Raw genomic sequence first — 14,570 nt, forward strand, 5'->3', positions numbered from 1 at the left:
GTAGTAGTAGATGAAAATTGGGGTATTACAAAGTCCCAATTAATCCCAGTGTTGGAGATCAGCCCTTGTTATTCTACTACAGATATTTTCATCGGACATCAGTTTTACCTAATATTCTTGTGTCAAGTGCTGTATGAAGAAATGCCCTGTTGTCAAAAGGGCAAAGACTAAAAGTTACCGTTCTCACAGGTCCAGCTCAACCAGGTTCCGCCTGCGCCAGTCCTACTACTCCCTGGCCGACACCTGGGCCCTGTCCCACCTGTACATCGGCCAGCAGTGCCCACACATGTGCAGGGGGCATGGGCTCTGTCACAACGGAAACTGCAGGTAGAGATGGTGGCCCTTTGTGTGACTCTTTTCTTTGGATAACATAATTTTCTTTAGATGACATTAGATTGGTGTTGTATATTTCCATTGTCAAAAGGAAAATAAACTGGTTTGCTGCAACTCGGTTGCTCATTGTTTCTCTCTGATATGTGTCTGCTGAATGGTGACAACCAAGCCAGGATATATTACACATGTTTAAGGGCATTAGCAATATTTGTTTTTTTTTAACATGAAGGAACAAAGCTTGTAAGAAGACCAATGGATATTTTCGTGTACTTATGAAGATGTTGATCCATACATCACAAGAATTGTGCCAACAAACCTGGAAAACATCATAACTTGTTTTCATTTCTGTGCAGATGTGACCCAGGCTTCAGTGGTTCTTCCTGCACACCCACCACTAAGTTGTACAACCACATCCGATCAGGGTTTGACAGTGAGGTCCTTCTGCAGGCAGAGTGGCTAGTCGTGCAGGGTGGGGCCATCGCCCCTAGCAACGAGGGCTGTGGTGTCATCATGTCAGGATCTTCTCTGTACTTCTCTGGGGTAAGGTGGTCCCATCAGAAATGACATTTATTTTATGCACATAATGTATTGTTAGTTACATTGCTGCTCATATGTCATATGCCTCCTACTGTAGTTGCTGTAAATATTTGACAACAACAACCCTGCTGTCATTCCTCCTTTTCCTTGACTTTGACCATTTCAGAAGAGCTATTAGTTCTCACTTGGTGAACTTTGGCACTCTGTTTTCCTTTGCTTTTTTCCCCACAAATTCTATAAACCCCTAAATCCAGTCAACCAATCATTTTTATGTAACCATAAGTCTAACTGTTGCTTATTCAAAAAAGGAAAAAGCACATTATGATGTTTATATGGCTCCTTTGTCCTACAGGATGGTGTTAGACAACTGGTCAGTCTAGACATGGACACCACAGAGGTCAACTTCATCCAGTTTTACATCCGGCTGGGAGGGGGTGATCCCAAAGAATGTAACAGCCCAGACAGAAGGGAGGAGGGGGTGCTCCTACAGTACAGCAATGATGGAGGCATCTCCTGGGAGCTCCTGAGAGAACTCTACTATGCTGACTACTCCTCTGTCAGGTGTGTTATGTGTAAGAAAGAAGATGATTACTTACAGATGGACAGCAATGTACAGCATACATGTTGAGTTATTGAAAATCTACAGCAGAGATTTCAGCACCCAGGGTATAGATACTTGAAGATGAGTAGTTTTTGGTAGATGCTTGCATTCTTGCTAGGATAACATTATTTACAAAGTGTTGTCATTGTTTGTTTTTATTCTAGATTTGTGTATGTGGAGCTGCCACCTGAAGCCATGACCCCCATCACTCGGTTCCGGTGGTGGCAGCCACAGCATTCTGGGCATGGCTTTGACCAGTGGGCCCTGGATGGCATATACATCGGGAACACTGGCAGCCAGGTGTCAGAGAATGTGGTCGGGGTAAGTGTGGCACAGACTAGAAGTATTGTGAACACTGTTATATGAAATTGTGTGTAAACACCCTTCACCTGGTCTTTATTTTCATGGGGAAAAGTTAGTTCATACATGTAAGACTATGCCTGGACCGGATTTTAAAATGCTTTGTGGTTTTTCCTGTAAGGATCTGAGTGATCCCGTGTCTGAAGTCTGGATGGAGGTCAACAATGGAGCTCCAGGCAAGTACTGTGGGTCTCACGACTCTGTACTGCTGTTCAATACAGCTGAGGGCAACCGATTTGCCATCACCAAAGACTTGGACATAAGGCCTGGAGATGTACTGCAGTTCAGGGTGAGGCTGCTTGGTGTATCATCTGATATAGCATCTATAATTTCTTGTTTAAAATTTATAATTTCACTTGTGCAAAAGAATTAAAGGATATACCTTTGTCCAGATATTGCATGGACATTGATGAACTTGTCTAATTCTTTTTACTTCAAAGATGAACATCGGCTGCACCGGATCTTTCACCTCGGCTTACCCCATTCTGCTGGAGTACTCCCATGATGCTGGAGTTACCTGGTCCCCAGTCTCTCAACCCTGTTACCCAACATCCTCCACTGGGCAGGAGTGTGATGGCAGCAACTGGGACTTCCATGAAGGCAGTACCTTCTACCAGGGTGACTACAAGGACTGGAGAACTGTTGTCATTCAGGTGTCTGAGAGGCTGGCTGCCCAGTGAGTTGGTTTGTCTTTGTTGCAAGACTGTTGCACCCATAAAGATTTGATGAAAAGCCCTTCCTTGAGAGTATGTTGTGGCCATCAGGAATTGAGAACCATTAGTTTTGTAGTTTTCTATGTCTAGGATGCATTTCCTATTTCTTGCTCTAACTCTTATAGGTTTCTTTTTCATAGTCTTTGTCTTATGTACATTTTTAGTAAATGTATGACAAGTGCATGGCACCACAAACCTGTACCTGCAGCTGTGTTGTTTAATGTAATGCTGATTGTCAGCTGAAACGTTTCCATTTCCTGCCGGTTCCAGTCGCAGCCGGTTCCGCTGGCTGCAGCAGATCGAGAGTAACGCAGCAGCTCCGGTGTTTGCCATTGATGATGTGTATGTGGGGCCAGCCTGTGTGGATATGTGCAGTGGACATGGTGCCTGCAGCAATCAGCAGTGTACCTGCCATTCTGGGTACAGTGGTAAGAACTCATCAAACCCTTAAACAAAAAGGTCCCAATGTTTAATGGCTAGACATACCAATTCACAAAATTCCATTGACTGTATTACTGCCTGCAAGAAATACCAAAGATAGCCATGTTCATAGATATTTTAAGTATAATTATTGAACATAAGAGGCAACTTGATTGTCATATGAGAACTTGACTTTATGGGGCATGACTGCATTGGCTCTAATGGGGAGGTTATCACAAGAATAGGCACAAAATAAAGTAATCTTACACGACTGCTTATGTACCTAAGACTTGAAATGCCTTGTTTTGCTCATACATGTATGTCTGTTTTCTGTTACCTTAGGCCCCACTTGTACCCCAAACATCCCTCACCCTGCTGGTTTCAGGGACAGGTTTGATGATGTCTACATCAGTGCATGGTGGGAGTTTGTACATGGAGGCCACCTGGGGACAGGGTGTGGTGCTATAGCTGATGGGAACTCACTCTACTTTGATGGTCAGGGAACAAGAGAAGCCAGAACAGTATCATTGGACACCACAAGTATCAAGTCAGTGTTTCAACATCACTCCACTTGATTTGTATTGAAATATAATTCTTGCTGCCAATGCAAGTAGGACAACATATTCAGCCATAACATAGCAAAAGAAACATCCGGAAGTAATCTCCAGATCTTATCCAGTTGTAGAGATTGAATTGTATTTAGATATTGTTTGCCTGGATGTCTAACCTTCATAAACAAGTCATAACCAAAGTTCATGTACATCTTTTGCAGAGTTCTACAGTTCTTTATCAGAATTGGCAGCACCAATGAGAAAGCAAGTCACTGTCTTCCTCCAAAATCTCGCAATGAGGGAGTGATTATTCAGTACTCTAACGACAATGGCGTGACCTGGGTGTTGCTGAGAGAGCTGGACTATGCCTCATACAGTCAGGCACCTCAGTTTGTCAACATTGAACTGCCTCTGGCTGCCAAGACCCCATCCACATCCTTCAGATGGTGGCAACCGCTGCTGGAGAGAGGTGAACTTTGAAATCTTCTGATTTAGTGAAATGATAAATGAATGTCTTTGGCATAGGATAGATTTCAGATTTTTCAGAGCACAAAAGTATGTTTATCAAATTATAAGGTTGTTTGAGGCATGTTATCTTCCCAATCAATCAATGTTTCATTTAATTTTATCTTTTGGAGAAAGGTGAATATATGTCACTGTACAGACTCACTGCTGTACAGAAACACTGCTGTATCATTTCCTAGATGTGATGCATTTGATGTAGAAGTTGGTCACTGCCATTAGTCCTTAGCATGAAAGTTGATCTGTGTTGGTAGAAAAAAAATTGGGTAAGTCCCAATCTCTTTTATACCATTAGTCCTGTTTGTTTCTCACAGATGCTGATCGTACCCAGTGGGCACTTGATAATGTCCTGATCGGGATGAACGACACGTCCATGTTTGGTTTCCACGACAACTTCAACCCCATGCAGCACAACTCCTGGTACATGGTGCAGAACGCTGTTGTCAAGGCAACCTGTGGGTCAGCTGTGGGTCTTATGTTCACAAGTGACAGAGGTATGTACAATATGTCTTACATGTGAAGGCTTGCTAAAAAAAGTCACTTCCACTTTTCCACATAAACACAATTTCTGTTTAGTGTTTGTCCCAGATAGCTGACTAACTTACTCTACAAGACTTCATATTGTCTAGTCTCCACTCTATTGGAATCATTATATCATCTTTCATGACAATGAAATCATTTTGTTTTTGCACTTGCGATTGTATTGAATCCTCCATCTGTTCAATTGACATATGACAGATTCCTAACTACTCGAGGTTTTATCCCCCCTTCAGATTCCCCCCGGTATGCTGAGACGATAGACTTCCATGTGACGTCCTCCACCTTCCTGCAGTTTGACCTGGTGATGGGATGTGGCGACGTGTACACACCAACCTCACAGGTGGAGCTGCAGTACTCACTCAACATGGGCCGGACATGGCGGCTGGTCTGGCAGGCCTGCATCCCGCCTGCTATTGGCTGCGACTCCTACCAGCTGGGCTCGGTGTACAAGTCCGAGGCATACAGCAACTGGACCCGTGTCACTGTGTACCTGCCACCTGCAGCCAGGTCAGCTTCAACACTTGTATTTGTAATGCCTTTTCTACCGTAACAAGTACTGGAAGTTCTATGAGACTAAGTCTCCCAATCTGTTTCAGCAGATGCAGTTTTACAAGTTATGCCATCATCACTTTCACTGGCTATGTATCTTCAGAAGGGATCAATTTGATTCACATTTACCTACTAAGTTAGCAAGGCGTATTTGGGCTCGACAACATTTTCAGTTATATAAAATAATTTCAGCACCAAGGACAGAGATACTGCCAATGTATAAAAAAAGATTTCTAATTTCCCCTCCAGACCCTGATACAAAACTTTCAGCACCATGGAAAGTATTTGCTTCAATTGTTGGCATCCTCCGGTGTGTTAGAAATAAAACCACCTTAGGTAACAGCTATCTAACAAATCATGGATATGGTTTTATTACAGCTCTCCAAACACTCGGTTCCGCTGGGAACAACCATACTTCAACCCATCCAAGGACATGTGGGCCATAGATAACATCTACCTGGGGGATGGCTGTCCATGGATGTGCTCCGGGCACGGCAAGTGTGACAAGGGGGTGTGCCTGTAAGTACTTTGATGATTAGGTTACCAGAATCTGAGAAGAACTACGATGGACATGCTACTGTCTCCTGAGTTCTTTGATGACTTTTGTATATCACGTTGTAACAATTGTGCATATTATCAACATTAATGTTACTACTTTTTTGAAAATAAATGAGTTGCCCTATAAAGAACGCACAAGTTATTTCTCCTTTACTTTGATTTGCAGTTGTGACCCGGGCTATGTTGGAATCTTCTGTGTACCAGAGAGGCCCTTACCCAGGCAGCTGAAGGACACCTTTGATGGTGACAGTTCCAACAGGCAGTGGTCACAGGTGCTTGGGGCCACCAGGGGGTCCTCGTGTGGCATCCTGGCATCTGGTGCAGCTCTGGTCTTCAGGAAGGTTAGACATACATGTATAAGGAAATGATACATGAACATAAGTTAAAGAGATGATGTATCTACAAGACACTGATTTTGCAACAAGGAAATTTTCCATCTGAATAAGAATCTTATGAAATACTCTCCAGCTGTACATGTTTTCATGCAAGAAAGTTTCCCCAAGTACAAGTATGTAAAGTATTCCTATCTCCCATGTTGCACAGGGTGGTATAAGAATGCTGGTGACCCATGACCTTGACTGTACCCAGGCTCAGGACATCCAGTTCACTTTCCAGTTTGGTTGCACTGACCAATCACGGACAGCCACACCTAGGTCAAGGGGCATCCTTCTACAGGTGATGCTTATTACATTTGTCAGTGAATTTCATGAATAAATTTTTGTTTATCATTACAACCTTTTAAGTTATCCATTTCAAAATTTATTTCATAATCAACTTTTATTCCCACTCTTTAGTTCCTGAGATGTCTATATTCTAGGTCCTTATTTGTTACTTTGATAAATCTTGATGTTGTAAACTCATTCGAAAGAGTTTGTATACCTGTCACTGTGAAGTTATCAAATTCATCATGTTTTCCATTCCTATTTAATATGTTCTTTAGTATTCCAACAATGGTGGCATCACCTGGCAGCTCCTACAGGAGATGTACTCCATCAGTTACCAGCCTGCTCACTTCATCAGCATCAACCTCCCAACAGCAGTCAAAACTAACGCCACACGCTTCCGCTTCTGGCAGCCAGAACATTCAGGTAACCATTCAAAAGTTTTTAGATGATAATGCTGAAGTTGTTGATGAATGATATTTGAAATGTGTAAAGATGATGCAATAAAAAGCATGGCATCAATTGACAATCAATGGAGGTGTTTCTGCATTGCTTTTGATAGCACAGCAATTCAAGAAGTTATCTGTCACTTTCTGGATGGTAGCAGTCAATGTAGTAAATTGGAATATTATGTAGAACAGTCCTGCATTGAAGTTTAGAAATGATACCACTTGAGATGCCTTTTACTGACCATGATGTGTATGATTGTGTCCTCAGATAAACTGATGGCCATATTTTGTTGTTACATATACAGGAGCTGGTAGAGATGTATGGTCGCTGGACAATGTCTTCATAGGTGGAAACAACATAAACCCCACCATTCTGCAGGAGAACTTTGACCCCCAGCCCAAGGATGACCTCTGGCTGTTCTACCCTGGAGGTCAGCCGGGCAGCTTCTGTACAGACAAGGATGATGGGAAGGGGGCTACTGGCAACAGCATCTCCAGGTTAGGAACGGGTATTCCTATTCAAATTTATAGATATTCAATAAAAACTTGTCTGACATTCTCTTTAAGTACATGTATGGCTACCTATAATCTGTATAATCATCCAATGTCAATGATTGCATTCACTTTTGTTGAGCACTCTGTTGCAGTAGACATTAATTTCTTAAACTGATGATAGTTCGATGTACTCTTTAACAACAATGGAATATCAAGAAAAGAACAAGAGACTTGAGCAACAAGTCTAATGTTTCTTTCCCCAGGGGAGACTATGGTTTCCGTGATTTTGATGCCAGTGCTCTAAAGACCCCCAGGACAGCCCTAGTCTTCTCCAACAGAACTGTGGAGGGGGAACGCTCCATCGTCTCCCGAGACATAGAAGTCACAGACAGCACTGTGCTTCAGTTTCAGGTCAGTTGTAGTAATTAGGAACTGTCACATCCTTTTCTGTTTGTGTACTTAATGTCTTTGTGCAATAAGTTGGTAAAACAAAAGGACTTGCAAGTTTATTTTCTTGCTCCCTTGCTTGAAGAATTTTTTACTCTTTGTTCAGATCAACATTGGCTACAGCACATTGAGTGTGGCTTTTTCATTTCTTATTCCTTTGCTTAAAGAATTTTGTCTTCTTTGTGTTCAGATTAATGTTGGCTGCAGCACTTCTGGTTCAGAACGAGACCCGGTGAGGTTGGAGTTCTCGCGTGACCACGGCATGACCTGGCACCTGCTCCAGCCCCACTGCTTCGGCCACGCGATGGTGGACCCGGCCTGCCACCACCAGCTGCGGGAGGCCACGGTGTACTACAGCGGAGCCACCGCCAACTGGCAGCAGGTGGTCATCCCGCTGGCTAACCTACATCTGTGTGGGTGAGTTCTGCTGATATTATTAGAATCTATGACTCATGCTTCAGAAAATTCTACTGAGGAAAATTTGGCTGGAGATATGTGTTGTGCAAATTAACCTTAGCTATGGCAGGAATAGTGGAAATCTGATAAGATAGATATAGATGTACAAGTATTAGCAACATATGACTTGTGTGTTTAATGCCATGCTTTTAAAACAAATTTGTGGAATAAGAAGCCTTGGGATAATTTTCTTGGGTACAATGTTTTACAAGTTAAAATGATTTACTGGCTATATGTTCAGATTCATGTAGAAGTACTTTATAAGGATAGAAATACAGTCTTAATATGTTTGCTTCCTGTTACGTTGATAAGTAATGACTTATAGTCTCATAACGTTACATCTAAACCTGCATTGCACTTCAATAATTCTCAATGGTAGTGTATGGTGACCATTCCGATAACTCTGCCTCCAGAACTGCCAGGTTCCGTTGGTACCAGGGTGTGTTTTTCGCCCGTGACCGCCCTTCCTCCTGGGCTATAGATGATGTGTACATCGGTCCAGGCTGTCTAGGCATGTGCAATGGACACGGCACATGTGTGAATGGTGTACACTGCCAGTGTGACCACGGATATGAGGGACCCAACTGTTATGCAGCAGTGCAGAATCCTACCTTCCTGAAGGAGTCTTTTGAAGGTGAGGAAAAAGTCTCTAGTCCTATGATTTATCATGATAAGAATCAGAGATGCTAGAAATGTTGCATGTAGCAGGGTAGAGGTCAATGTTAAAGAAGGAGTAAGATGTATTTTAACTGCAGGAAAAGTGATTCTTTAAGGAGCAATTGAGAACCTGTGATTTTATTTCACCCATACACTGTACTTGCAATAACCCACTTATATATATTACATGAATGTTGGTGCAGGTGACATGGATGGCACTAAGTTCCTGCAGTGGAGTGGTGCTGAGATCACCAGGAAGTGTGGAACCCTCATCACAGGCAGCAGTCTGCACTTCACCAGCTCTGGCCTCAGGATGTTAGTCACTGTGGACTTTGACCTCACACATGCAAGGTTGGGAATATCCATGTTATGGAGAACTAGCACTGGCACTCTGAAAATAGCAGCTGTAGACTCTGGTGGTGTCTTTATCCATCTGTCTTATTCAAAGGGAGGCTAAACTTAAATTTGAAAAATCTACTATACTTTGCTGAATATACCCCAAAGTCAAGTCCTCACTTGCTTTACATAAGCCTGCCATAGTTCAGGGCTCTCCCATCATTTGTAACTTGGGCCGTTCTGATGGCTACTCGTCAGATGATGGAATTAAGCAATGTCAGGTCTCGGCTTATGTAAAACAATTGAGGACTTGACTTTGGGGTATATTTAGCAAAGTATATTAGACTTTTCAATTTTAAGTTTAGCCTCCCTTTGAAGTTCCCTATCCAAACCTGCAGATTCAGCCAGAATTACAGTGAACACACTTGTTGCAGTTAATCATTGCTGTCAAATCTAAAGAGTGACATCAAACTCTGTCACACATACCCAGGGAATGGAAGACATGATTCTTGCATGGTGATCAGCCACTACCTACAAATGTACTAGCTGTAATGACACTGAATGTGGTAGTACCAAGAATTGGTAATTGTAACTTATCTTATTTTCCCATCCTGCCATCAACAGTTCCCTGCAGTTCTTTATCCGGCTGGGGTGCAGCCACTCCACCCCGTCCCCCAGGAACAGCCCCGTCCTCCTGCAGTACTCCACCAATGGGGGCCTGACCTGGAGGGTGTTGGAGGAGATGACCTTTGGTAACCATAGCAACATCCCACAGTACATAGTAATTGAGATTCCCCAGCTGGCCCGGAGCAACAGCACCAGGCTACGCTGGTGGCAGCCGTCAGAGAGGGGAGTGTACCTGGATGATTGGGCTATTGATCAGGTAATACAAGTAACTTACAACAAACAGATGTTGACCATTACGAACCTTGAACAATCTAATGATTTTGATTCTGTGTACTGTTCCTATTATATGTTATATCTATTGATAACATGCTTTTCCCTTCAATGTTCCTTGCAGATTGTGATAGCTGGAGATGTGAATGGAGTGCCTGCCATCCAGTCAGACTTTGCCGGAGAAGGTGAGACCAACTGGATGCTGTACCCTGGCAGCATCATGGAGCCCGTCTGTGGGTCAAAGGGCAAAGCTCTGCACTTCTCAGGTAAGGAACCAGTGCTGTCCTTGGTACTGATCTGTTGTCTGTTTCAGTTACTAGTGCTGTCCTTGGTACTGATCTGTTGTCTGTTACAGTTACTAGTGCTGTCCTTGGTGCTGATCTGTTATCTACTGCTACAGTTACTAGTGCTGTCCTTGGTGCTGATCTGTTATCTGTTAGTTACTAGTGCTAATCTTTGACATTTTAAAACTGTTTTGATATGTTTCGTTCTCAGGCAATGACAAGATGAGGTATGCAGTATCATCAGACGTGGTGGTGAATGAGTTCACATTCATCCAGTTTGACCTGGCAATGGGGTGCAAGGAACAGGCAGACTGCTATGGTGGGTTCATTAACATTTGTACCAGCCATTCTGGCTCCAGTGAGGAACGATTGTATTGGGGTCTAATAAGGAACAATCACATGTTCTATTTCTGGTCTTGCAGTAGTCTTGGTTTGCTAGAATTTAACCTTCTCCCTGCTGAAGTAGCCATTTGGCACCAGATTTGTATTAGTTACAGGGTTAGGCAGCAGAGAGAAGATTTAGACAATGTTTAACAAAGGAACAATCATATGTTGTTGTTTTTTTGCTGTAGTGACAGATCACTAGAATTTAAGACATTGTTGTTCACTCTCCTTTTCTGTAGGTGTTGAACTGGAGTATTCATTGGACATGGGGAAGAGCTGGGACATTGTGCTGAGGGACTGCCTGCCGCTGGATGTGGACTGTAACAAGTACTACCTCAGGAGTGTGTTCACATCTGACGTCCACCATGGGTGGAACCGGATCACACTGCCACTACCACCTCATACAAGGTCTCAAATGCTATAACTTTGAATTGTTGAATAGTTCTTACAGTGTCAGAAAATATTGTTCCTTACAACAAAAGAGAAACTGCTGAAACATCAACATGATTGAATGATTCAGAAAATACAAGTACATTTTCTGCTAGAGTAAACTGCCTGTTAAATGTTATAGTCATTCTTGATATCAGAGTCTAAGAAAAGCTTTCTTCCATCCCTCTTCAGGTCTCGGTCCACCCGGTTCCGTTGGAGGCAGCCTGATGGGTTTGACCCCCAGCAGAGCTGGGCGATCACCAACATCTACATCGGAGACGAGTGTATGGGCATGTGTTCAGGACATGGAAGGTGTGATGTGGGCATCTGCATGTAAGTACATCCAAAACCTTCCCAAGTATTCTCAAAGCTGTCAATGGTAATAGTGATACTTCTTAGATAATGATTTTGGAGCATTGAAACAAAATTTTGTTTTCCTTCTTTTTCATGAAATAATGTCATCTTTTATTCAGTTGTTCATCCCGTAAGCTATCTTTCAGAAATTTTGGTTCAGAAAAGCCATGATATGTCTAGATCAGTCACTTAGATTCAAAGACACTTTAGACCCTTAACACACACCGGCTTAATGTGCCAAAAGAGGCAAAATTGCTTTCTTTGAGAAACACTAACATCTGACTGGTGTTGTCCCTAGATGTGACCCAGGGTGGAGGGGGGAACACTGTGACGTGGGTCTGCACACACTGCCACGTCACCTGAAGGACACCTTCACTACACCACCCTTACCCACACGCTGGCACAGGGTCAACGGAGGTCAGCTGAGTCAGCACTGTGGGGTAGTGGCCTCAGGCCAGGCTCTGCACTTCTACAAGGTTCAAGTTTTTTTTTTTTACATTGCTAACCTCAGGAGTTTTCTCAAAGCAAACCTGTATACATATAGGGGGGTAGGGGGTAAAGTGTAGGACAGGTTGCGGTAAGAAACTTTGTCTGAGATTACATAATTCTAAAGAAAGTGTCTTTAACAGGTGGTACATTTTATGAAGTATAACTTCCAAATTTCTGCTCACATTTTGTTGAGTATGATTTGTTAGACAGTTTTCAGCAGAAAATTAAGTTGATACTGCATAATATTATGATTTGTTATGTTTTGTTATATTCTGATTCATTTTTCTCAATGTTCAAATTTTCAACCAATGACTGATTTTTTTTCTTGTTGTTCAGAGCTGCACCAGACAGTTGGAGACTGTTGACCTTGATCTGACCTCTGCTCAGTACATCCAGTTCCATTTCCTGTACGGCTGCCTGAGCCCCCCACACAGCAGGAACCAGAGTGTGTTCCTGGAGTTCTCCTCCAACGGGGGCATCACCTGGCACATCCTGTCTGAGCTCTTCTACGATCAGTACAAGACACCAAGGTGGGATAGTGACTCTAAGTGGTGTAGAATTATAGGGACAGTGATATGAGATGGGTATATTGATATACATGAACAATCAGAGACCAGAGCTTTATATCTTAATCTGAGACTTGCCTATTTGGATATGGATATCATTATAGAAGAACTGCTCAGCAAGAAGTACTTTATAACCCCTTAGTGACTCTGTTAAGTGCCTTCTGTGTGTCATTTCTTCCTGCATTGTTGTTATGTTTAGCGTGATGATAGGAAGAATGTTGTTAACCTTATGACTACTTTAAAAGTCAGTTGTGTAAAACTTGTAAGTTTTTCCACACAGTTTCATCTCCGTGAGCCTGCCCCCTGCTGCTCAGTATAACGCCACTAGACTGAGATGGCGACAGCTACAGCATGGAGGATATGGCCAAAATGACTGGGCAATTGACAACGTCTTCATATCTGGAACAGAGCCTTATCATAACCAGCTGAAAGACAATTTCAACAAGGTAAGTTTTGTAAAGGTTTGTTGTGACATTTTTTTTTTTCATTTTCTTTCTTGCCATGTCTTGTTGATAAGTCATGATTATCATGCATTATTTGCATTCTAGGGTTCTATGAAACACCACTGGCTATTCTATGACAACACCGACCTTGGGAAGTTTTGTGGGTCACAGAATAATGTACTTGTATGTGGCCACATGCCGTCAGAGAATGTTTCTGTGACAACACATGACATCATCCCTGAACCAGGGAGTATGGTTCAATTCAAGGTGAACCCTCTTATCATTGCCTTTTCAAAATTTTATCCAGTTGCTTGAGTAATTATTTTTGGTGTATATTGCTTTATCTCTGTTTTAATAAGAATTTGATAAACACGATAAAATGTAGCATTCATCTCTTATACTTACTGAAGGTATTTGTCATATTCTTTCCATCATGATTGTAGATTTCTCTTGGCTGCAATGCAAGCTGGGAGTATGCAGTCCACCCTGTTCACCTGCTGTACTCTACAGACTACGGAGTCAGCTGGACTCACCTCATTCCCCAGTGCCTTCCCTCCAACCCACAATGCCCGTGGGGAGTGAGCCAGCCCTCTGTGTACTACAGTACTGATGGCTGGCAGAGGGTCACCATCCCCGTACCTGACTACCTGCTGTCCAAGTAAGTAGGCTTTGTGCTTGAGTGCGAACTTAAGAAACCTTTGTACCAAATATCTGTCAGTGTTAAGCGTCTTTACTTTGATAGGTGCTGAGTATTATGATCAACACTACATTGGTCTGTACAAGACACCTGTCACAATTTGAGTGGACTGGTATGGAAGAGTTTGTCTTGGAAAAGTGATTATAATCATATACCTTTAGTTTAGTGATCTTCAATGTCACTGTGTTATTTCAAGGTCGATCCGACTGCGCTGGTACCAGGAGAGGGAGGACAGCAATCCCATGAACCTCTGGGCCTTAGATGATGTGTACATCGGTCCGTCCTGCCCTGACATGTGTAATGGACATGGGCAGTGCCGTTACCCAGCATGCATCTGTGATGATGGCTACACTGGAGACTCATGCAAACCAACAGTACCTCCTCAGGTCAGACCTGGTTTATTTCATTTTGTTCACCATCATCACCATTCACTGTATTCTGCATCTACATGTACTTAATTATTTTTTTATATGAAAGTTTGGACTTCCATCTCAATCTAGCTGCTGTCTATTAGACATTTCTGTAAAATGTGTTGTGTGTGTAACATCTTCCCTCCAGACAACACTAAAAGAAAGTTTCCACCCTGGGGGGTTGCTGAGTGACGGGTGGCTGTTTGTGGAGGGTGGTCAGCCAGGACAAGGCTGTGGTGTACTGGCCGACGGAGACGGGCTGTACTTCAGTGGACCTGGTCTGAGACAGGCGGTCACCAGGGATATGGACCTCAGGGGGTCAACGTGAGTGCTAACCTTAATATGTGAAACTGTGTATGATAGAATGTCTGCTATTACTGATTTCTGGAGGAGGTGGAATCTTCTAAGTTGATATGTTAGCAAAACTGTGG

At 42.9% G+C, this 14,570-nt stretch overlaps 1 protein-coding gene across 1 annotated transcript in view; it reads left to right on the plus strand.

Annotated features, from left to right (window-relative positions):
• LOC136435204 (reelin-like) overlaps window positions 1-14,570 on the plus strand; it is a 42,868-nt gene that overhangs the window by 22,242 nt on the left and 6,056 nt on the right. Inside the window, exons 26-57 of the mRNA XM_066428493.1 lie at window positions 190-327; window positions 687-873; window positions 1,223-1,431; window positions 1,636-1,792; window positions 1,953-2,120; window positions 2,272-2,507; window positions 2,815-2,972; window positions 3,307-3,511; window positions 3,737-3,984; window positions 4,352-4,531; window positions 4,811-5,084; window positions 5,505-5,645; window positions 5,851-6,025; window positions 6,228-6,359; window positions 6,625-6,772; window positions 7,101-7,293; window positions 7,554-7,701; window positions 7,928-8,154; window positions 8,607-8,827; window positions 9,054-9,201; window positions 9,811-10,069; window positions 10,208-10,349; window positions 10,579-10,686; window positions 10,991-11,159; window positions 11,373-11,513; window positions 11,833-12,010; window positions 12,360-12,553; window positions 12,870-13,035; window positions 13,138-13,299; window positions 13,476-13,690; window positions 13,926-14,115; window positions 14,288-14,463. Coding sequence (XP_066284590.1) covers window positions 190-327; window positions 687-873; window positions 1,223-1,431; window positions 1,636-1,792; window positions 1,953-2,120; window positions 2,272-2,507; window positions 2,815-2,972; window positions 3,307-3,511; window positions 3,737-3,984; window positions 4,352-4,531; window positions 4,811-5,084; window positions 5,505-5,645; window positions 5,851-6,025; window positions 6,228-6,359; window positions 6,625-6,772; window positions 7,101-7,293; window positions 7,554-7,701; window positions 7,928-8,154; window positions 8,607-8,827; window positions 9,054-9,201; window positions 9,811-10,069; window positions 10,208-10,349; window positions 10,579-10,686; window positions 10,991-11,159; window positions 11,373-11,513; window positions 11,833-12,010; window positions 12,360-12,553; window positions 12,870-13,035; window positions 13,138-13,299; window positions 13,476-13,690; window positions 13,926-14,115; window positions 14,288-14,463 — 5,793 coding nt within the window. The remainder of the gene's footprint in view (window positions 1-189; window positions 328-686; window positions 874-1,222; window positions 1,432-1,635; window positions 1,793-1,952; window positions 2,121-2,271; window positions 2,508-2,814; window positions 2,973-3,306; window positions 3,512-3,736; window positions 3,985-4,351; window positions 4,532-4,810; window positions 5,085-5,504; window positions 5,646-5,850; window positions 6,026-6,227; window positions 6,360-6,624; window positions 6,773-7,100; window positions 7,294-7,553; window positions 7,702-7,927; window positions 8,155-8,606; window positions 8,828-9,053; window positions 9,202-9,810; window positions 10,070-10,207; window positions 10,350-10,578; window positions 10,687-10,990; window positions 11,160-11,372; window positions 11,514-11,832; window positions 12,011-12,359; window positions 12,554-12,869; window positions 13,036-13,137; window positions 13,300-13,475; window positions 13,691-13,925; window positions 14,116-14,287; window positions 14,464-14,570) is intronic.

This window comes from Branchiostoma lanceolatum, chromosome 5 (assembly GCF_035083965.1).
Source record: "Branchiostoma lanceolatum isolate klBraLanc5 chromosome 5, klBraLanc5.hap2, whole genome shotgun sequence".
Classification (NCBI taxonomy): domain Eukaryota; kingdom Metazoa; phylum Chordata; class Leptocardii; order Amphioxiformes; family Branchiostomatidae; genus Branchiostoma; species Branchiostoma lanceolatum.